This window comes from Macaca fascicularis, chromosome 3 (genome assembly GCF_037993035.2).
Source record: "Macaca fascicularis isolate 582-1 chromosome 3, T2T-MFA8v1.1".
Lineage (NCBI taxonomy): Eukaryota > Metazoa > Chordata > Mammalia > Primates > Cercopithecidae > Macaca > Macaca fascicularis.
The window spans coordinates 153370212-153394620 of record NC_088377.1 but is presented as its reverse complement, the minus strand read 5'-3'; the positions used below and the strand labels follow the sequence as shown (position 1 = coordinate 153394620).

Below are 24409 nucleotides of genomic sequence, written 5' to 3'. Positions count from 1 at the left end.
TGCTAGGCAGAGTGCTATGTGCTGGCCACCCAAACAGGAATAAAGCAGGTTCCCAGCCCTCAAGAAACTCTCATCTTTCCAGGAGGAGGCAGAAAAATTAATCAACAAATATTTGTCACCTGCCTGCTCTGTTCTTGGTGCTGGGAATACAGCAGGGGCCAGGTTGGCATGGCTTTTTTCTCTTGGAGTTTACAGTCTAGGTGAGGCATAGATGAATACACCCACAACTGTAATGGTAAGGTACGTGCTGCTGTGATGTGGAAGCATGGAGAAGGGACAGTTAGCTCGAGATTTCAGGAAAGGCTTCCAAAATGAAGCAACATCCAACCTGAGGACTAAAAGAAGAGTAGGAGTTTTTAAGTCAAGAGCAGTGGGGAGGAAACAGAATACAGTGTAATAAATGCCATCCTGGAGAGGGCTAGTCACAGTTTGTGGGCGCCTGCGACTTGAGTGGCTAGGAGAAGGGAGCCACATGTGTTAAGAATTTTACTTTTACCAGCAGAACGCTTTCATGTGAGGACCTGTTCCCTATTAAGGCAATTAATCCTCCTTTTCTGTTTTGAAAGGTGATATGCTTGATCTTTTGAAATGGAGAACCCACCCAGACAAGATCACTGGCTGTCTCTCTAAATTAAAAGAAATCGATGGCTCAGAGATAGTAAAGGTATATAGTATTTCATTACTATTTTCCTTGCAGAGATTCATAGAATAAAGAACATTTGGAGGAAAAAGACAGATAGTATCTTATTTACTCATGTACTACTTCTTTATCTAACAGTTTCTGCAGGATACACTGGATACCTTATTTGGAATTTTAGATGAAAATTCCCAAAAATATGGGTCTAAAGTGTTTGATTCTTTGGTAAGTTCAAATTCCCTAAATTATATTTTAACTGTTTTGTCTCTCAATCTTGACTTTCATGAGGCTGATTCAGAAACATGCACTTAATAATGTAAGAGTTCATTTTAAAAAGAAGAAGAAAAAAAAAGGGAAACCTTGATTTGCATTTGGTTTTATAAAGCTCAATTTTCTTTTTTTAGGTTCACATAATAAATTTGCTGCAAGATAGCAAATTTCATCATTTTAAACCTGTAATGGACACTTATATTGAGAGTCATTTTGCTGGGGCACTTGCATACAGGTAAGGCCCTGTATCTTGTAATTAGTTTAGAAGTGGTTCCTTTCAAGCTTTTCTCAGCAGAAGAGGCGATATAGGAAAATTTAAAAGGGAGTGTAGGAAGAAATGGAGCACTACTGAAGTGTCTCTTGAGAAAGTCTCTTCCCTGCTAACACACCCTTTTTCAATGGCTAGAACTTATTTTGATTAAAAAGGGAAAGAAAACCTCCTGAATTCTATTCCTGAGCCCTATAATATAAAGTCTTTCCTTCTTGTCTCTGTTTCACTGGATATTCTTTGGTCTAAAATGTCTGGCACTTTGGCTATTGAGAGTCCCACTTCATCACTGTACTCCCTGATGATTATAAATGTTCATAAGAAAGAAATATGAATGGAAAACAACGTTTGCCTTCACACCTGCTGAAAGTCATTCATTCATTTATCTGTTAGGATTTACTGACTGCCAGCTGCTTGCCAGGCGCTGTACTTTATGCTGATGATGTGAAGACCTGGTCCCTGGCCTCAGGCAATTTAGTCATTGGGATCTACTTTTTGACAGGGGCTGCTATTTTAACTGCTCCTCCTTTTCTACCGGCTCAGGTGATGCTGAAAAGTTATGAATAATGTCATGCTTTAGCTAGTGCCTGCCTCTTCGCAAGGTAGTTGATAATTGCCAGAGGCCACAGCTTCTCTCTTTTAGTTTGACAAATAACACCTTCCCAGTCTGGCTCTGCTTAGATAGCCTGGGAGTGTACCCCATTGTCTGTCTCCCAGTCCAATATGGTGCTTGCTGTTCTCCCATATTTCTACCTTATACCTTAAGCACCTATGGGCATGCACATGCCTGACTGTTCCCTGAGATGAGTTTAAAAAGCATGAAATCAGGTTGATATCCTTCCCCCATCTATGTAATATATAAAGGTTAGTAGGTTATCAGATAAGCATTTGATCCTGTTTACTTGGATATTCCCAACCATGACATGTTAAGATCAACATCTCCAACATCGAAATGAATGAAGGTAATTTTGTTAGACTAGACCATTCATCAGTGTGATTTTTTGCTGAGAGCGAAATGCAACCTCACGAATAGTTTTGAAACATCGGCCCACTCAGCCTAACAATTTGGGCCCTAGTGTGAGGAGGTCACTGCTTCCAAGTTAAATTCTCTTTGGAAGCTAGAAAACAAGAGTATAATTTCTCACACTTCTGATTGGCCAGGAAAGCAGGATCTTAAAAAGACAAATAAGGCTTGTGGAATCCTTTCAGGCTGGGGGTGATCAGAAACTCACTGGCATGTTATCTTAAAAAATAGCACTCCACCAACATCCACCTGCTGGCACATCCAAGTATTCTCCCCTGGCCCAGAGAAACATTGCTGGGTAAACTGTTTCCTAGAAACCAAGAACTGGCTGGGCGCAGTGGTTCTTGCCTGTAATCCCAGCACTTTGGGAGGCCAAGGTGGGCAGATCATTTGAGGTCAGGGGTTCAAGACCAGCCTGGCCGACATGGTGAAACCTGGCCTCTACTAAAAATACAAAAATGAGCTGGGCATGGTGGTGCATACTTGAATTGTAGCTGCTTGGAGGCTGAGGCAGAAGAATTGCTTGAACCCATGAGGGAGGCAGAGGTTGCAGTGGGCCAAGCCACTGCGTACCGGCCTGGGTGACAGAGCAAGACTCTGTCTCAAAAAAAGAAAAAAAAAGAAACCAAGAACTGACCAAAGTTCAAGGTGGTAAAACTATAATCTTGAGAGTTGTACGCTGTTGTTTGTACATTTCTTCAAAACGGGGAAAAAAAAAAAAACCTTGGCCTTTCTAGAAATTCTCCTAAGGCACATATTGACATAAGCCATGTTCTTCTCATGGGTCAGAAAATTGCCTTGATAAATCCGTAAGGTGTGCGTAGCAGTGGGGAAGCATTGTCTCCATCCCTCTTCCCCACCCCGTTTTGCCTGCAGCCTAATGATATTGCATCCAACTGTTTACATGGTCACTGGAAAAGAAATCCCAGTGAGCAGTTTTACAGTATTGACCATGGCAGTCATACTGCCAGGCACTTGGGTGGCCAAAGTCCTTTTCTCCAATATTCGTGTTCACCCATTTGGAGGCATTACCAGAAACGCAGGACTATGGAATATGTCCAGATTGAGTGTTGTTTCTCTCTTAAGCTTTGAAAAGGGGTGGCAGTGTTGATCTGCAGATTTAGTAAAATTATTGTACAGCAGATTGACAGGAAAATGTGAGAACTGTTGGGAAAAGAAGCCTCCTCATGATACAGTTAAGCGTTGGATTTGTTGGCATTTAATTGAGAATTAGACCAATTCTACATTCTGCACATTTTCCCCTGTATTTTAGAGATCTCATCAAAGTGCTCAAATGGTATGTGGACCGGATCACAGAAGCAGAGCGGCAAGAGCATATCCAGGAGGTGCTGAAGGTGATAACATGCTGTTGATAACAGAGTCTGACAAAGCTGTTGCATGCTGATGCTTAAACTAATTGGTTCCTCTACACAGACAGTAATGGGTGATGATATATTACTGACATTCCAATTCAAGGATCTTAATCAGTTTGTGGCTGCTTGAGAGCTGATGAAATTTGAAGGGGGCTTTGCCAGGCTAGTCTACTGGAAACTGTTCGGGGTTGAATCTTTGTTCCTCTGGGCTGTAGAGCACTTGAAGTCTAAGATGAGCAGGAGAGGGAGGGTTTGCGAGAGAAGACTATATAGGGGCAGTTAAGCTTAGAAGTTCCTGGCTCTTGCCGGGCGCGGTGGCTCAAGCCTGTAATCCCAGCACTTTGGGAGGCCGAGACGGGCGGATCACGAGGTCAGGAGATCGAGACCATCCTGGCTAACACGGTGAAACCCCATCTCTACTAAAAAATACAAAAAACTAGCCGGGCAAGGTGGCGGGCACCTGTAGTCCCAGCTACTCGGGAGGCTGAGGCAGGAGAATGGCGTAAACCCAGGAGGCAGAGCTTACAGTGAGCTGAGATCCGGCGTCTGCACTCCAGCCTGGGCGACAGAGCCAGACTCCGTCTCAAAAAAAAAAAGAAGTTCCTGGCTCTTGCTTCCACCAACCTGACAGAGACCATCGGAGAACCATTTATGTTAAATTTTAAGAGCAAATAGGGTGGCTTAGCAGGGATTATAATGAGGAAACCTGAGGCTTTACTGGGTCTTGTGGTCTCTGGGTGCTATATGCTCCCTTGTCTGTGGAGATACTAATCCCTTACTTGCAAACATGTTGAAAAAGAGTGCAAATTCTTAAAGGAACTGTCCAGTAACAGCCCTGGTAGTCTTCTGATTCCTGTTGTTGAGGACCATCCTATCCGGTGTCAGTAGATTTAAGTAGACAATGTATACATTTTATAAAACAAGCATTTTGTGAATTATACATTTGTAATTTTGGGCTGATTGAAGGTAAAATGCTAAGTGGCAAGAATACTACTTGTCAAAACAAAATTATTTTTTCAAAAACAGTTATCTTTTTGTTGACTAAATTTAAAAAACATCTGAAGGTCAAAAACACTTAGTGTTCATCATACTCCAGAATGATAAAGTGTTTGTTGTTTTTTATTTTTTTAGACGGAGTTTCGCTCTTGTTGCCCAGGCTGGAGTGCAATGGTGCATTCTCAGCTCACCGCAACCTCTGCCTCCCAAGTTCAAGCAATTCTCCTGCCTCAGCCTCCCAAGTAGCTGGGATTACAGGCATGCACCACCATGCCTGGCCAGTTTTGTATTTTTGGTAGAGACGGAGTTTCTCCGTGTTGGTCAGGCTGGTCTCAAACTCCTGACCTCAGGTGATCCGCCCGCCTCGGCATCCCAAAGTGCTGGGATTACCGGCATGAGCCACCACGCCCAGTGTTTTTAAATTTTCTATACGTTTCTCTCACTAAGCATCAGAGAAAAGTGGCTGTTCCCCATAAAAGTAAATACTATTCAAAAAAGCCTCACAAGGCCTTGGCGTTTACATGAATAATTTGAAAGTTTAATGCCATACCATAGTTTTTATGCCATGTCATTGTTAAATAAATACTCTTTGTCTCCTTTGAAGCTAACTTTTAAAAATTGTATTTTTAAGGCACAAGAATACATTTTTAAGTATATAGTTCAGTCTCGAAGGCTGTTTTCCCTTGCCACTGGTGGGCAAAACGAAGAGGAATTCCGCTGCTGCATTCAGGAGCTTCTCATGTCAGTCCGTTTCTTTCTTTCACAAGAGAGCAAAGGGTCTGGAGCATTATCTCAGTCACAGGTAATTTCTTTTCATCTATGCTGAGTAGAAGAAAGCGATAAGTGCAATTTATTTATTTTTACACAGCAGTGTAATCAAATGTTTTCTCCATCGAAGTCAATAGCTCCAGTTTATATTTGTAGCTTAACCAACTTTATGAGTAGACTTTTAAAATTCCCCCACCTTCTGTGTACCAGCTGAGCAGAAGTGGGCTGCCTTTCCCTTCTCTCTCTGCATGGAGAGGCTATTGGTTTGCATCAGCTTCATTTCCAGTTACCAGAACACATACTGATGATTGGACATGCTATCACCACCAGCCCTGGGGAAGGAATTTCGCTAGAGCCAATCTCTTGCAGTTCTTTTCCCCAAGCCTCTCACTGCATTTTAATCTGTCAACTTGAGAATCATTATATTGGACTCAGCTAAGCTGCATGTTATTTTGTTTTATTGAACTTGACCCTAATCATCCTGGGAGTGATCTTATAAGACCAGTGCAGAGCTGCTGCTGCCAAACTCTATTACCGGAAATGACCTCACATGTTTTTTTTAAGAATGGGATCCATCTACTTCCCAAATAGCATGGCCTTGAATATGTTCCATGAGGTAATTCTGAATATTTTCCCTATACTTTCTCGATTCTTCTTGTATACTTTTAATTCTGATGACTTGGTTAAAAACCTGTCAGAAGGAGAAGCAGCCTCTTACCATGCCCTAGAGGTTAGAGAAACTTACAATCATTGAGAACTGGGACATAAAAAGGGAGATTGGGAGACAAAATTAGATCCTTAACAGTGTTGTTATGATTTGGTACTATGTGAGGTTCAGAAAGCAAAACACCAGGAATGCACCAGCCCTCCGATAATGTGCTGTATTTTTTCTGAATGTTTAGAGGTCTATTCTTGTTCCTCTCTTCTTTATAGAGGTGGACTCTTCTTCCATCTGGGCAAGGATACAACTCAGGCTCTTTTAAGTGTCATTTTGGCCTTTGCAGTCAAGAGTACAATCACTGCACTATGGGAACTTGCCAGAGACCTCAGTGTCAAGTTGCCCGCTACTAGCTAAACCCTGATGACAGCACTTGATATTTAAGCAGGATAATCCAACAGGCTAACCGTGCATTCCTTTAGATCAGAGTTCTTAGAAGTTTACTATCTCTACAAAAGTAATTCAGAATTTGAGTTTTCACCCTGAGATTTTTTTTTTTACCCTTTATCAGTTACAGAGATGAAACTTGCCTCATTCACACCTGAAAAATATTTTCTTACTCTTAAGAGTAACCGTAAGGCATGGTTTCTTCTTAGGGATTCAGGAGACTTTTTTTTTTTTTACCTTTGTTGTACCACTGGATCCTGGAGGTCCCCCTAAGGTGGCTTGGGCCACGGGGGTACAGCAGAGTGGAGCAGCTCGCTTTCACCTCTTCAACACACTGACTCCCACTGCTCTTGATTCTCTGAGCTCTATCCCACAGCAAATTTTAGAAACAACTTTAGCACCTTCAAAGAATCATATTTGATATTTTTTGCTCTCAGCTTTTAATCAAGAGATAATATGTAAATGTGCCCGTAAAGTTTCTGAACATCTTTGTAAACTCTGCTGAAGTCATTCTCTGTTATTTTGTGCAAGTATCACTTAACCTGTATATTTTGATGTGGTAATTTATGTTTAGTTTGATGCTCAGAAAAAATCCATATAAAATGATAAAATGGTTAGTTTTCTTTATTAAGCAATGAGAACTTTGCCTCTTTGTATTTGGGGAAGACAAGAAATGCCACACACCTCTGCCCATACCAGGTTCCCTTTTGATCCCATGTACTCTCTGCAGAGGCAGTGCCACTAATTCAGTGGATCCGATGTGTTAGTTTTCTGTATAACAAATGACCATAAGCTTAATGGCTTTAAACAGCACTCATTTATTAGCCCATGGTTCTATCGGTCAGAATTCCAGGCAGGCTTGGTTGGGTCCTTTCCTTAGGATCTCCTAAAGCCAAAATCAAAGTGTTGGCTTTCATGTGTTATCTAGAGGCCTGGAAATGAATTTACTTTCATGATCTTTTATGCTGTTGGCAGAAAATGTTTGTTTTCAGAAGACTAACGTCCCCGTTTCCTTGATGGCAGTCAGCCAGTGGGGGAAGGTGCTGTCAGCTGCCAGAGGCCACTTGCAGTCCTTGGCACATGGCTGCTCCATCCTCAAATCCGGCAACAGTATGTCAGATTCTCCTCATGCTTTGGATCTCTCTGACTACTTCTCCTGCTACCAGCCAGAGAAAACTGTTTTAGGGACTCATGTCATTGGGTGAGACCCACCTGGACAAATCTCCATATTTGAAGGTCAACTGATGAGTAATCTTGATTACATCTGCAAAATCTCGTTTGCCATGTGACATTATGTAATCACAGGAACACCACCAGGGGACAGGGTCATGGGAGTCGTCTTAGAATCCTGCCTGCCACATTTACAGTCAAATAAAATTCAGCTCTGAATTGGTCCAAGCTTTACTATTAGGCTGCCTTAGAGGCAGAAACCTGGTTTCCTTGCTCCATTTTGCATTTTTTCCACGTAGGCTACAACTCAGGGCAAACGCTGTCTTCTAGAGGCCATCCCCACAGTCCTTTGGGTTGGATTGATGGGAAGCTACCCCACAGATGTATCCATCCTGGTCCTACTGGGTAGGTTCATTTAGTCCTCCTGTCCCAAATGCAACTTGCTAATGACACTGTTCTTGTTAGCCCTGTCCTGGAAGGACTAAGGACTAACCCAGCTAGTGCAACAGTGATTCTTAGCTTTCCATTTCATGGACATACACCCCCTACCACAAGATCCCTAAAAGAAGAAGAATGTCAGAAGGAATATGAGCCCAAACTCTGCTAGACGATTCCCAATAGTTATCTTTCCCTGTGTGTCCTGGCTACTAGGAAGGTCAAAATTAAATTGTACTTTTATTTTTACTTGCAGTAAAAACAATCAGCTTGCCCTGGCACAGCTGTCTTCCTGCTGTCATCACAAGATCCTTGTTCCTTTATCCTTTTTAATCATCCTATTATATGTGTATCTTATACTGTAGGCACATTCAGATACCTTTTTGAAGTCGAGATGTATAAATAAATAAATAATGGATAAATTAAGGGATACCTGAGGAAAATCAACTTAGTTGACTTTTCAGTAATCAGAAAGCTGGGCTCATTTTATTTAACTTCATTGGTATGACTCAGCTCTCTGCAGGGTGACATGAAGGTTATATAAATACAGGCTCTAACAGAGAATACCAAGTTATTAACTTTAAATATATTCAAGTAAATCTATAATTTTTAAGAGCCAAGGGCCATCACTGTTGACTTATAGCACCTGAAGTATTTTGAGGGCTCTGGCATCAAACACAGATCTTGGCTCTTCTAGATATTTTTGCTGCTGCTGTATAAATAAATAAATACTAAAATTCTTAAATTTGAGTTTGAGTCTGTGTTTGAATCATCAGCACATGTAGACGCGACCTACTTTCTGATGGAACCAGATCTTGTTGGTACGCCAACTAGCACTTGAATCTTAGCGTATTAGAAACACGTGCCTTCCCTGACGAGGTACAGTTGAAGCTAGTCGACTCTTCTTCCATTGCCCTCCTTTTGTGGAATTTTAAAAGGCTGACTTTGTTTGTTTTGATGTATAATCCTAGCCGAATTTTTTAAGTATGCCCTTTGAGATTTGATGTGAGCATCTTTTTTCCCCATAAGAAATGATTATTGGGTTTTTTATTTACATAAAAATATTGTTCTTAGTCTGTACACACAGTTCTTGGTTTAAAATAGATCTTGAAGATCTTGTAATGATCTTTCTGTTTTACAAGAGATGAAACTAAAGCCTAAATGATGAAACTAAAGGGTGCTCAAATAACTTTCCAAAGTCACAGAGTTGATTGGAAGCAAAGCTAACACTATTATATAACTTAGGTCTTCTGATGCCCTGGCCTGTGTTTTTTCTTAAATCAGAAATGGAGTGCTTTGGAGGAATTAACGTGTTTGGTTTCTTAAACATGAATGAGATTTAAGTGAGCGTTTCAGAAAGCTTCTTCCAAAAGGAATGAATAAAAGTGACTACAATCCAGGTCTTGGTTGAGCGTTCTTTCTATTCAATCATGATGCACTTCACTTATTCTGTGAGGCTTTTGTCAATCTCTTTGCTAATGTCAGTGGTTTTCCAAAATTTCCCAGTTTTTATTATGCTGCTCCTTTGTACATTTCAAAAACTGTCCTATTCTGCTGCACTTTTTAAACATTTACCTTTTAGCTTTAGGTAACAGAAACGTTTCATACTTGTATTCCTACCATTCAAAAATACTTGCCACGGTCCTTAAACTCACTGACGCTTTGCAGCATATTTCTCATGGCATATCTGGGAGTTCATTTAAATTTCTTCTTCTTTTTAAGGCTGTGTTTCTGAGCTCTTTCCCCGCTGTGTACTCAGAACTGTTGAAGCTCTTTGATGTCCGGGAAGTGGCTAACTTGGTCCAGGACACTCTGGGCAGTCTGCCGACCATCCTGCACGTGGATGATTCCCTGCAGGCCATCAAACTGCAGTGCATTGGCAAAACCGTGGAAAGCCAGCTTTATACCAACCCAGGTAGGGTGCTGAGTCTCTTGGAGGAAATTTTGCCTCTAAAAAGCCATTTTGTGCATTGTAGCCATTGGTCAGCAGATGCAATTAAAAACAAAAAACTTAAAGGCACTTTCTCAAAACCATTGTTTATTTGGGTGGTAAATGTATTTAGTAGTCAAATACAAAAGTATGGCAATTAAAACTTTATTTCTGGAAATAATGAAAACTAATGATGAAATTATTGTTTTTTTATGTTTGATGGGATTTAACACTTTCCTTCAGAGAGGCTTACAGGTACCTGATAGGATCCTTATTTGTCTCTTTTGTTTTTAAAAGGTTTTCATCAGTTTGCATTCTGAAGCTATATGAAACTTTGCATTATTGTTTTTTACTTTACCCCGAGAGCAAGTGGTCAGTTACTTAAATTGATTTTGTTGTAATAACTGTTAGTACGTTCCATGGCCTCTCGTTTTCTTCTGTTTTTTTTTTTTTCCCTGAAGAAATACCAGAGTGACTGCAAATCTCATTTTAAAGTTTATTTTAAGAAATTTAAATCAGCCTCCCAAGTAAAAAAACTTATTAAAATAAATTCCATTAAGAATTATTTTCCCTGACAGGCATGGTGGCTCACACCTGTAATCCCAGCACTTTGGAAGGCCAAGGCGGGCAGATCACTTGAGGTCAGGAGTTCAAGACCAGCCTGGCCAACATGGTGAAACTCCATCTCTACCAAAAATACAAAAAAATTACCCAAGTGTGTTGGGAGGTGCCTGTAATCCCAGCTACTCGTGAGGCTGAGGCAGAAGAATTGCTTGAACCTGGGAGGCAGAGGTTGCAGTGAGCCAAGGTGGCGCCAGTGTACTCCACCCTGGGCAACAGAGCAAGACCCTGTCTCAAAAAAGAAAAAAAGAATGATTTTCCCATATGAATGTGTATGTATGTATAATTTTTTGAAATAGTTTTATATATAGTAAACAATTTTTTACATATTTTCTTGTAAAATATTTTGTATATACATTTAAGAATAGAGCATAATAATGGCAAATCATTAACAAATCTTAACATTACCATTTATTTGCTTTAGATTTTTTTTTTTTTTTTTGAGACGGAGTCTCATTCTGTTGCCCAGGCTGGAGGGCAGTGGTGCGATCTCGGCTCACTGCAACCTCTGCCTCCCAGGTTGAAGTGTTTGTCCTGCCTCAGCCTCCTGAGTAGCTGGGATTACAGGCGTGCACCACCACACCCGGCTAATTTTTGTATTTTTAGTAGAGATGGAGTTTCACCATGTTGGTCAGGCTGGTCTCGAACTCCTGACTTTGTAATCTGCCCACCTTGGCCTCCCAAAGTGCTGGAATTACAGGCGTGAGCCACCGCACCTGGCCTTGCTTTAGATTTTTTATTAAGAATTCATCACAGATATACTCATGGTCCTCCTGTCTAGGCTCCCACTTCCTTCATAGAAATTTCCACTATCAGAGATTATGGTTCCTATTTTCTATTCCTTTATTACATAGCTTTAAAAATATATGATTTTTTCTTCTTTACAAATTTTTAAATCATTTCATCTTTTAAATGATAACACTACATTGTATGTCACTCTTTGGAGTGCTTTTTTTGATTAACATTATACTTATTGTTTGTTTGTTTTTTTGAGACAGAGTCTTGCTCAACCACCCAGGCTGGAGTGCAGTGGCAGAATCTCGGCTCACTGCAACCACCATCTCCCAGGTTCAGATGATTCTGCCATCTCAGCCTCCTGAGTAGCTGGGATTACAGGCACCCACCATCATGCCTGGCTAATTTTGTATTTTAGTAGAGATGGGGTTTCACCATGTTGGCCAGGCTGGTCTTGAACTTCTGACCTCAGCTAATCCACCCACCTCAGCCTCCCAAAGTACTAGGATTACAGGCGTGAGCCACCGCACCCAGCCTAATATTATACTTTTATATTTTTCCATGCCACTAGATATAGCTCTACTTTGTTGTTTTTTACTGTTGTACAATATTCCACTGTATGAACATACCACAGTTAATTTATTTTTTCTCCTGTTGAAGGACTTTTGAGATGTTTCTAATTATTTTTTCTGAAATAGCACTTCAAACAATGTAAAAGAAAGTTCAACCTTCCGATTTCTCCCAATGAAAACATTTCCTGGAGAAAAGATACTTCTTGTAGTGGTTTTCTGACTCTGCTGCTCAGAGCCCTAAGGGTTCTGTACAGTGATTCGGGAATCTCTCCGGGGTTGGGAACAGGGACTGTACAGGGGATGTAGGTCCCGATGGAGCACCCTACTGTAACTCAAGCACCAACCCTGCCTTCACCACACTAAGAAAAGTTCACTCCTGTCTCAGAAGAATTGCTAATTTCTGCCATATTTCTCCCACAATGACCAGATAATTCTTTGTTAAGTTAACGTCTTACACTAAGAAAGCAAGACAGTCATCAAAATTGTTTTCAAATGTAAGGAAAATATTATGAGGGGTTTGTGTTCATTGCCTCTGAGCAATGTAATCTGTCTTTGGACCCAGTTCCTTATTGGTTCCTGATGCTCTGTAGAGAATAGAGAAATCAGGACTGGAAAGATACACAGAGAAGAAGCTGCTGCGATGCAGGATAAAGAATGTTGGGTCCCGTGGGAATTGATGAGAACATGTACTATGGTAAGGGATGGAAGGACTCATGAGACCCAAGAAATGTTGACCCTGCAGGGTCTGTGTCAGTGCCCTGGAAGAGAGGCTCAGGGCCAGTGCGGGGAAGCTGGTAATAGTGGATATGGTGGCATGCAAGAGGAAGAGAAGAAGAGGAAACCCTGTCTGCTCATGTGTGGGAAGCTCGCCATGGAGGATGATTATGGAGAAGCAAAAGTGGCTCACGATCAACAGAATCCTTATCTCACGCAGATGTTGAACAGAGAAAAGGCTTCTGTCCCTGCTGCAACAGGATGTGGCTTGGCTTGGTGTTTCCTGACTCATTGAAGAGACTGTGATGTATAGATGGGCCAGGCAGAACACATCAAGAAGGAGCCCATCTTTATGGGGAAAACTACGAAGTGTCCCTGAGAGCCTTCCAGGGCTCAGAGTATCTTCTGTTTAAATCACATGGGACTACACAATACTGCTAGGGAAACGTGGAAAGTGTTTCTAGTGACTTTGGCATTCTAAATCAGAAACTGTGGACTTAGGGGGGACTGATGGGCATATTTATGTTGTCTAGTTGAAAGAGGAGATGTGGGAAGGAAAAGAAGATGTGAAATGCAAACAGCAGGCTCCACAGACAGTGTCAGAGAACAGGACGTGATATCTTGGGTTGTGGTTAACTGGAGAGTGTGATCCTGACAAGGGCCTTGGTATATCTCACAAAAATAGGCTGATTCTGTCTGACTGGAGAGGAAAGAAGAGGGACAATATAAAACTGTATAACTAAAGAACTATAATAAAAGAGTGCCCAGTGGTCCACTCAAAATAAAAGGTAGAAGGGTTAAGCCTCACACTTCTGACCTTCCATTTAAAAAATTAACACACACATACACAATTTTTACAACACCTAAGGGTTCTTTGGGGGGATGGGGAACTTGGGATTGAATGCCCTAGGTTTTATCATGTTTCCCCAGAGATAACTGTATCCAAATAACAAGGAATGGGTTAAAAAAATTATTTTATTATAAACACAAAACAATAGCATCACCAAAATGTGGAAATAGGACTCATTTTAGATATAGTTATGGTGTAGTCATTTCTCATTGCTGCTGTGACAATAATCACAAACTTAGTGGCTTAAAACAACACAAACTTGGCGAGACACAATGGGTCACGCCTATAATCCGAGCACTCTGGGAGGCCGAGGCAGGAGGATTACCTGAGGTTGGGAGTTCGTGACCAGCCTGACCAACGTGGAGAAACCCCATCTCTACTAAAAATACAAAATTAGCCAGGCCTGGTGGCAAGTGCCTGTAATCCCAGCTACTTGGGAGGCTGAGGCAGGAGAATCGCTTGAACCCAGGAGGCAGAGGTTGCAGTGAGCTGAGATAGTGCCATTGCACTCTAGCCTGGGCAACAAGAGCAAAATTCCATCTCAAAAATAAATAAAATAAATAAATAAATAAATAACACAAACTTTTTATCCTACTGGTCGATAGGGTGGAAGTCCAAGATTATTCTCAATGGGCCGAAATTAAGATATTACCAGCATCTCTACAAAAAATAAACAAAAAATAGTCAGGTGTGGTGGTGCATACCTGTGGTGCCAGCTACTCAGCAGGCTGAGATGGGAGGATCATTTGAGTCCAGGGGGTTGAGATTATAGTGAGCCATGATCACACCACTGCGCTCCCGCTTGGCTGGCAGATAGAGACCCTGTCTCAAAAAAAGGGGGAAGCAAAGAGTACAGTTGGCTCACATTTTAAGAAAATGAATTTCAAAACCTTTTCAGACCTTAGATGTTACAAGCCCATCGAGACAACTAGAAAGTTCTAGAAGTTGACATTTTATTAGAATCCTGTATTAGTCAGATTTCTCCAGAGAAACAGAACCAATAGGGTATGTGTGTATATACGTGGAGGAAGGAAGGAAGGGAGGGAAGGAAGGAAAGAAAGGGAAGGGAGGAGGATGGAAGGAAGGAAAGGAGTCATAAGGAAATGGTTTACGTGATTATAGAGGCTGAGAAATCTGCAGTCAGTAAGCTGGAGACCCATAAAAGCTGATGATATAGTTTCAGTCTGAGACCAAAGGCCTGAGAAGCAGGAGAGACAATGGTACAAGTTACAGTTCAAGTCCAAGTCCGAATGCAAGAGAAGACCATTGTCCTAGCTTGAAGATCATCAGGAAGAGAGAGCATATTCTCCATTACTCAGCCTTTTCTTCAATTCAGGCCTTCAACAGAGTGGACAAGGCTCACCACGTGGGGAGGACAGTTTGCTAAACTCTGTCCAGCAATTCCAGCATTATTCTCCTGCAGGAACTTCCTCACAGACACACCCAGAAAAATGTTTAACCAACTATCTGGGCACCCCATGGCCCAGACAAGTTGATACGTTAAAATTAACCATCACAAATCCCAAGGAGAAAAAAGCAGAGGAGGCGTGCAAAGTAACACACACAGCTGCAGAATAGTCATGGTTGAGCTTAAGAGTAGAAATTAACACATAGAGAAGACAGAAAGAAGGACATATGTGAATGTCAGCACCACAGAAAGGAATGGAATGTTGGCCTGGGAAGATTCGAGACAGGTTGTGTTAAGGGTCTCTGGGCAGCCACACAGCTGGACAGAGTGGGCAGGAGGACTGAATCACCCCCTTAGTCACACCCCCAGGGTCAGATTCTAGAACATCTGACCAAACCTGAAGGACACAGATAACATTTGGAATCTAAATAGATTGGTATCTGATGTCTAAATAATCTGGGGTCCAGGTGGACTTATTTAAAGCATTAAAAATCAGCAACTCATTTTTCCCTTTCTCCCCCAAATTTTATTCTTCCTATTTGCTGAAGGCCATGAATAGAAGAGTCTAAATAGTTTTGGAGAAGACAGCTTTGGCAATGACAAAAGGGTAGATTTGATGTGGAGGGATTGTTGGAGAAGAAGGGTGCATGGAGGGTAGCAGAGAGACATAGTTTAGGGCATGGTAGTGAGAGGTCAGGAACAGGGTCTCCCAGACTTTGCAAGGTCAAATTCTGCTAGAGCTGTGGGTTTTACATTCACTTTGCATTTGTCACCACTGCTTAGTACTTGATTTGTTTAGCAGATGTCTGCAGGTAATGCTGAGCCATTTTCTTGCTAAAAAATAACTATATATGTTTCTATTTTGAAAGAATTGAAGAGTTTATCAGGCAAAAACCCAGCACAGATAATAGAAGTGAGTATAAAGACCTAAAGGCACTCATCATGTACCATTGGTGAGAAGATTGCTGGTATAACTTGCTTTTGCCTACAAACTAAAAAATAAGTGTTTTAGGGTAGGTATTTTTTAAAGTAATCAAGTATTTTTTTGTTTTGTTTTTGTTTTTTTTCTTTTTGGCGGAAACTCCCCAGTCCCCATTAAGAATCTTGTGGATTTTATACAAAACTGCAATAAAAAATTAAGGGAAAGAAAGAGAAAGGTAGACTATTACTCTGTTTTTAAAATATACCTAAGAATTAATGCCCTCCCCAACACTTTAGGCCATAATATAAAGAAAGGATGTTTGATGGGTTTTTCTGTTAATTTGACAACTTCAGGAATAAAATCTTACTACAGTTGATGGGTGCCTAGTAGCTTTTATTTCTTAGAACTGTAAAGTGCAGTTTAGTGTTGGGTTTTATTGCATTGCAAGTGATTAAATTTCTTTTATTCTTAAAAATGACATTTGTTTAGAACTTTTCTGCTAGCCAGGGCTTGCAAAATACAGAGTCCTTATAAAGAATAAAGTTGTGCAAATAAGGGCTTCTTTCTTCTCTAGATGCAGAGTAATAATGCAGGACCACTGGAAAAAAATGTACAGACCTTAGTTTTTTTCATATGAAATTTGTGATGATGATCCAATATAAAAGTATATTTTCAAAAACTACCTGGGACCTCAAGAAAGCCTTTGGCTAAAAATCATTAGTGTTCTGTTCTTTCAGTCTCTACCCCTTTATCTCACCCCACTTCTTCCCCCTTACCTGTATTCCCCTCTGGCTCCCTCTCCCAGGCTTTTCCAAAGGGAAAAGACTCAGGGGCGAATGCCTTTCCGGGTGTTCTTCACCATCAGGGAGCTCTGAAAGCACTTGCTGAAAGTGTAACAGTTTCCACTGGGTTTCAGGCTCTTTTCTTGGATTTTATGAAAGATTTGCCCACATAATGATTTTGCGTTTTCTGTTTTTGTTGTTGTTGTTGCTAAAGTTTAAACAGCTATAACCATGTTTAAGTGGATGTTCTTAATGAAGAACCTAGAAAGATTATCTTTGAAAGATAGTTTCTACGTCTGTCTCTAGACAGGGCAAAGATAAAATTAAGAGTTTTAGGTAACACCTCACCCTGCACATAGAACTTAAGATGAAAAATATGCCTCACTGAAATCATAGTTGCCCCTAGGTTTTCACTGTGGGTTTTGAAAACAAATGTAAACTCATATATTTTGGGAGTCACAAGACTCCCTTTCAACTTAGTTCTCTTACTATGTTTCTGAACTTTTCAATGCTGATTGACAGTATAGCAAGCACATTACTGGGGAAAGGGTGACACCTGTATTATTTCATTTCTTACACGTCACTCATCCACATTTGCACAGATTTCCAGAGGGATGGGGAGCATGTGTGTCACAGGCAGCTGCCGTGGCTTGCAAGGTAGTGGGAATCGCGCTCTCCCCGTGCTCAGAGCAAGCACCAGCAGATGGAGTCATTGTAAACTAGACTGATAATGGGCCTCCTGCACTCTTCCTGTTTAAGCTCTGTTTAAACCTGAAGACAGAAATGCCAGGCTCTATTTCAGTAGCCTGTAATATCCAGTAGAACTCATGATGGAGTTCATTCATTCAACAAATATTTATTATGGGCAGACTCCACAGTATTATCTTAGAAATATATTATGATGGAAATATTATAACAAATTGAACCGATAGAGTCCCTGCCCGATGTCTGTTTACAGTAAAGCACAAAAGTAGATGTCGAACAAGTAATTATATATATATATATATTTTTTTTTTTTTTTTTTTTGAGACGGAGTCTCGCTCTGTCACCCAGGCTAGAGTGCAGTGGCCGGATCTCAGCTCACTGCAAGCTCCGCCTCCTGGGTTCACGCCATTCTCCTGCCTCAGCCTCCCGAGCAGCTGGGACTACAGGCGCCCGCCACCTCGCCAGGCTAGTTTTTTTTTTTTTGTATTTTTTAGTAGAGACGGAGTTTCACTGGGTTAGCCAGGATGGTCTCGATCTGACCTCGTGATCCGCCCGCCTCAGCCTCCCAAAGTGCTGGGATTACAGGCTTGAGCCACCGCGCCCGGCAAGTAATTATAATATGATAAAGTACAGCAGCATTTGTGATGGGGCAAGTTTCCAAGATGCCATGCAGCAGGGAAATCTGAGCAAATCTTGGGTCTCATTCCACCTGCTTAGCCTCAGTTAGTGCCATCCATGTGCTGACCCAACTCTCACATTTGTATTTCTAGGCCAGATTTCTCCTCAGGGCTCCAAACTTGAGTATCCAGTTGTGCTCTTAACATCTCTTGTGGATATTTCACAGGCTCCTTAAACTCAGCATGTCTGAAATGGAAATCTCAACTTTTTTCTCTCTGAGCTTACTCTTCCTCGGCTCAGTAGGTGGCAGCACCATCCACCTAGAAGCCTCAGAGTCATTCCTTCTCCCTTTTGCCCTTTGTCTCTGTCCATGGCCAAGACACCTCACGTGAGTCTGTAGCTTCTCCACACCCCCACTGCCTCCTCTCCTGTCCAGCCTCACTTGTTCTGAGCTGCCTCTGTCCTTTCTGTCCTTGTTTCCTGTATTGCCTTTCGCCTACCCGTCTATTAGCCAAAGTTACCTTTAGAATCATACCAGATGATGTCACTTCCAGCTCCTCCTCACATCCCAGTTCTGTTTTATTGGGGGGCACGCTCCAGAATTGATCTTCCATGCCCCATGATGTGGCCCCGTCCACCTGTGTCATCCCATCTCCTTGCTACTTTTCTCTAGAATCCACTTTCTTCAGCTCCTGCCTAACAGAGTTAATTCCCACTTATCCTTCATGGTTTAGTCTCTTATTTTCTCAAGAAATCTTGCTGCCCCACCCACTCAATTATCACTTTTATAGTACATTGTGTTTTGCTTCTTGAATCACCTAGCACAGTTGTAATGAAATAAGAGAATTGGGTATTTCATTGATTGATGTCTGTTTCCCTCCTCCACCCCAGAAGGGAAAACCCCAGAGGCCAGGGACTTTATTTGCCTTGATCACAATGATATCTCCAGCTTCTCTAATAGTGCCTGGTGCAAAGTAGGTGCTTAATAGATGTTTCATAAACACTAGGTACTGACTGAGTCATGGGTTAGGGATCAGGATACAGTAGCAAAAGCTACTAAATAGCCGGGCGCGGTAGCTCACGCCTGTAATCCCAGCACTTTGGGAGGCTGAGGCAGGTGAATCACCTGAGGTCAGGAGTTTGAGACCAGCCTGGCCAACATGGTGAAACCCTGTCTCTACTAATGTAGCAGGACAAGCTGCAGACAAAACCCTTCAGACACCAAGTTAAAGAAGGAAGGGCTTTATTCGGCCGGGAGCATCGGCAGGACTCGCATCTCAAAAACCAAGCTCCCAGAGTGAGCAATTCCTGTCACTCTTAAGGGCTTACAACTCTAAGGGGGTCCGCATGAGAGGGTCGTGATCGATTGAGCAAGCAGGTGGTATGTGACTGGGGTCTGCATGCACCGGTAATTAGAACGGAACAGAACAGGACAGGGATTTTCACCGTGCTTTACCATACAGTGTCTGTTAATCTATAGATAACATAACTGATTAGGTCAGGAGTCGATCTTTAACTACCAGGCCCAGGGTATGGCGCAGGCTGTCTGCCTGTGGATTTCATTTCTGCCTTTTAGTTTTTATTTCTTCTTTCTTTGGAGGCAGAAATTGGGCATAAGACAATATGAGGGGTGGTCTCCTTCCTTACTAAAAATACAAAAATTAGCCAGGCATGGTGGACCGCACCTGTAGCCCCAGCCAGTCCAGAGGCTGAGGCAGGAGAATCACTTGAACCTGAGTGGCGGAGGTTGCAGTGAGCGGAGATCATGCCACTGCACTCCAGCCTGGGTGACAGAGCAAGACCCCATCTAAAACAAACAAACAAACAAAACACTACTGAATAAATGATGTGTATTTAAAAAAATCTTATTGGAAAAGCAACTTTTGAGCTAAGAATGAGCATGAATATGACAATAAAACAGTGTGTGGCAGGGCGGCTATGTAAGGAGTCCCAGGCCAGGAGGTGGCACAACTACCAAAAGTAAGATGTACACAGTACATGTGTCTTGCTTTAGGAAAGTTGCCTGAGGTGGAGGCATTTAGGGTGCAATTAAAGCCAGTGGGTGGGATCTGGGAGCTTAATACAGGGATCATCCGTAGCCTTCCACTGTTGCTTTCCTCTGTGATCCTGACATTGTCTTCATGAGAACGTAGCCCACTGAATCTGCAGTCCTTTCCTCTCTGAGTTCTTGTTGTCTGTATTCCAGTGTCTGAAAGGCTTGTTTGCAGGTTTTGTGACTGGCTGTGACTTTGGCAGTTCAATTCCTGGTGGCTTTGATCACAGAGGCTCATCCCAGCTCTGATGTCAGGCTTTCTGTAGTCAGCAGTTCTGCTACATGCAAAGCTGTGCTGCTGCGTGTCCTTCTGCCTCCCTTGTTTACAATCTCCCCCTACTGAGGCCGCCCCACAGCAGTGCCCATGTCCAGCCCATGCTACAACCCAGTTTGTGGAATGTGATGGCCAACCATCGTGTGTTGTCATGGGACTCAAAGACCTCGCTCTCTTGGTGACCGAAGCTGGCTTCAAGGATCCATCTAAAGCCTATTGATAGAGACCAAAGTATGACTCCTCAAAATTAACCTAAAGGAGGAAATCTACCCCCATTTCTTAGCTTCCCTTGCTCCTTCCTAGTCCCGTGTCCATTGGGGATTACTGATGGGAGCTGGCTGTATATCCACTCAAGTGTATAGCAAAAAAGTAAATGAGAGTCACTCCTTATACACTCAAGGAGACATAAAACACCGTGAGCTTTATCTGAGATGTGGAATATGAGTGTATCAGCCCTTTCAAGGAGAGAATCTGCACGGCAGATTCTATTGTTAAATGCATGGAAAGTTAGTGAATGTTCAACTTGGGTTTGCTTTATGGGGGGTCTTATTTAACGGGCCTGTTTGTTTTCTTTTAAAGGTAAGAATTAGCATATCAACCAGTCAGCTTATTTGGCATTTACCCACCCGTTCTATCAATTGCACTGGCTGCCATTGCCCAGGTAATGGAGAAAAAGCGAATCTGCAAGCTAGGTTGTTATGTATTTCTTTTTATACATGCCACACACGAATTATTTGTCTACCTTCCTTTTTTGCAGTCGACATTTTCTTAACAGTTGGCTGCAAATTGAATTTCTAGAAATCAAATCCCCCTAGCTGAAGGAACATATCAGATAAGCTTTATCTTCCTTTCTAATTAAACATTACTGGGCAGTGACTCCTGGCACTTAAATTCTCAGGGTTTTTTGTTTTTTTGTTTTTTGTTTTTTGTTTTCCTGGTTCTTTTTGTCAAGTAATTGATATTTGTAAATAAGTATTTAAGTTCCTTGGTGAGGCTTACTGTTTAAAGAAGGTCTTGCAATGAATTATTTTACAAGTTTGGATTTGCATATTCTGTATATATTTGTTTTCTTCATGTATAGAATGCCTGTGCCTTATGTTGTCTGTTTTGATGCTAAACCTGAGGCCAGACCTCAGGTAACCCAGTGGCAGGCACCAAAAGAAATAGGAGACTCTGGTTGAGTGTGGTGGCTCACGCCTGTGATCCTAGCACTTTGGGAGGCTGAGACGGGTGAATTGCCTGAGCTCGGGAGTTCAAGACCGGCCTGGGGAACATGGTGAAACCCCGTCTCTACTAAAAATACAAAAAATTAGCCAGGCATGGCGGTGTGTGCCTGTAATCCCAGCTACTCAGGAGGCGGAGACAGGAGAATCACTGAAACCCAGGAGGCAGAAGTTGCAGTGAGCCGAGATTGTGCCATTGCACTCCAGCCTGGGCGACAGAGCGAGACTCTGTCTCAAAAAAAAAAAAAAAGAAGGAGAGAGAGGCACTTTCCCAGTTATGGATGCTTTATTTGCACTCCTTATGATTTTTAGTAGCATACAGAATCACTTTTATCTATAGATAGAGGAAATTAGAGGAAAAAAATTGAAAGAGGAAGAAAGGAGAATAACACTTACATAGCACTCATTGCATTCCAAGCACTGCTAGCTACTATGATCCGTAAAACAATCCCAGGAGGAGTTACCATTGCTGTCCTCGTTTTACAGATGAAAAGACTGAGGCTAGTCTTTCACAGAACTGGAATTCTAATCTAAGCAGTCTGATTCTTGGGTCCTCAAGTAGAAAGAAGGCAACAAATAGGGATCTTGAACAGGGTCAGTGGTGCAAGTCAAGTAGAATTTTTAATTTTGATCAAATGTAACTTATCACTTATCTTTGATAGTTTGAGGTTTTTGTACCTGTTTAAGAAATCTATGTCTAACTCAGGGTCATTAGGATTTTCTCCTATGTTTTCTTTCAGAACTTTTTTTTTTTTTTTTTTTGAAACGGAGTCTCACTCTGTCTCCCAGGCTACAGTGCATTGGTGCAATCTTGGCTCACTGCAACCTCTACCTCCCGAGTTCAAGCGATTCTCCTGCCTCAGCCTCCCTAGTAGCTGGGACTACAGGTGCGTGCCGCCCCGCCCAGCTAATTTTTTGTATTTTTAGTAGAGACGGGGTATCATCATGTTAGCCAGGATGGTCTCAATCTCCTGACCTCGTGATCTACCCACCTCAGACTCCCAAAGTGCTGGGATTATAGGCGTGAGCCACCGTGTCCGGCTCTTTCAGAACTTTTATACTTTTAACCTTTGCATTTAGGTCTATAATCTATCCCAAGTTAAATTTTGTATTTGGGGTAAGGTAAGGATAGAGGGTTTTTTTCAATTTTTTTTAACATATGTGTATCCAATTGTTTTAGCACCATTTGTTGAAAAAACTTGTTTCTCCATTGAATTACCTCAGCATCTGTTAAAGAAAAAAAAATTTAATGACATTTGCTATGGATGGTAAGTGTTATGCACGTCCCTGTGAAGAGACCACCAAACAGGCTTTGTGTGAGCAATAAAGCTTTTTAATCACCTGGGTGCAGGTGGACTGAGTCCGAAAAAGGAGTCAGCAAAGGGAGATGGGGTGTGGCAGTTTTATGGAATTTGGGTAGGTGATGGAAAATTACAGTTACAGGGGGTTGTTCTCTTGCGAGCAGGGGCGGGGGTCACAGGGTGCTCGCTAGGAAGCTCCTGAGATTCATTGTCCAGGAGAAGGAATGTCACAAGGTCAATTGATCAGTTAGGGTGGGGCAGGAACAAATCATAAAGGTGGAATGTCATCAGTTAAGGCAGGAACTGACTATTTTCTCTTCTTTTGTGGTTCTTCAGTTGCTTCAGGCCATCTGTATGCATATGTGCAGGTCACAGGGGGTATGATGGCTTAGCTTGAGCTCAGAGGACAGTAAGGCAGGCTTTTTTCAAGGTGAGGGTCATAGTGATAGCTGTGGGGATGGCTACAAAGGGATTTTGCAACAGGGAGAGAGATTGGGCTAAATTTCTAATATAGCGTGGGTAAGTGGGACTTTATAGCCAAGGAACAGAGTTGGGGTGTATACACAGGAAATTATTAAGAGGAAGTATTAAAGATAAGGTGGGAGGTGGGGGCAGGGAGTGTGCAGATTCTGGTTAAACTGACCTAACAGGATTCTTGCTGAGGACAGGGCAAGGTGATCAGATATCACCTAGGATGGTGGAGGATGAGGAACCCAATCACATATCAAGGGTGTTATCAACTTTATATTAATATATTGTTGGGATTGATTTGCTAAAGTTTTGAAAAGGGTTTTTGTATCTGTAGTTACAGATACTGGGTGGCAGTTGACTTGCAGACAAGACAAGGCTGAAATGTGGGCATGGTGTGTGTGGAGTTAGGGTAGAGCCAAGGAGCAAACTAATTTATTCCACAGAACCTCAGAAGACTCAGGTAGGCTTCAGAAAGGATCAGGAATTGAAAATATCGGGTAGCTCTGAAGATGAAATTGATTAATTTTCATATGCATTGCACCCTTCATCTTCAGAGAAACTTATCAGCCCAAGAGAAACTATCTCAGATACTGAACTCTGGGGACCCCTGCCCCAGCGGAACACCTATCTTCCCCATCCAACAGTGATGCCTCATTAGTTCACAAGCTTTCCTAGGCATACAGAGATTTTGTGATTTCCAGTTAGCATTTTAGTACCTTACTTGTAAAGATGAATGGACAAAGAAGGATCATCAGATATTGGAGAAAAGCCCCTAATGTGAAAAGCAGAAGCCAAAATAAAGAAAAAAGTAATCCCAGCGCTTTGGGAGGCCGAAGCGGGTGGAACATCTGAGGTCAGGAGTTCAGGACCAGCCTGGCCAACATGGTGAAACCCTGTCTCTACTAAAAATACAAAAACTAGCTGGGCGTGATGGCACGTGCATGTAGTCCCAGCTACTGGGGAGGTTGAGGCAGGAGAAACACTTGAACCCAGGAGGCAGAGGTTGCAGTGAACTGAGATTGCGCCACAGCACTCCAGCCTGGGCAACAGAGTGATACTCCGTCTCAAAAAAAAAAAAAAAAAAAGGAAAAAGAAAAAAAAGAGTAACTAGGAAGAAAAAGATAGTTTAGGGAGCAAAACTGTTACCAGAAGAAGGGTCTTGAGTGTGAGATGTCCAGGTTCTT

At 42.0% G+C, this 24409-nt stretch overlaps 1 protein-coding gene across 9 annotated transcripts in view; it reads left to right on the top strand.

Moving 5' to 3' along the window:
• Positions 1-24409, top strand: part of DOCK4 (dedicator of cytokinesis 4) — a 473807-nt gene that overhangs the window by 324561 nt on the left and 124837 nt on the right. For all 9 annotated transcript variants that reach the window (XR_012432797.1, XR_012432796.1, XM_074035823.1 and 6 more), the window contains exons 18-23: positions 567-664; positions 779-862; positions 1042-1142; positions 3473-3554; positions 5200-5370; positions 9769-9961. Coding sequence is in view for 7 of the 9 variants with exons in the window: in XM_074035823.1 (XP_073891924.1) it covers positions 567-664; positions 779-862; positions 1042-1142; positions 3473-3554; positions 5200-5370; positions 9769-9961 (729 nt within the window). In the remaining 2 variants the exon portion in view is untranslated. The remainder of the gene's footprint in view (positions 1-566; positions 665-778; positions 863-1041; positions 1143-3472; positions 3555-5199; positions 5371-9768; positions 9962-24409) is intronic.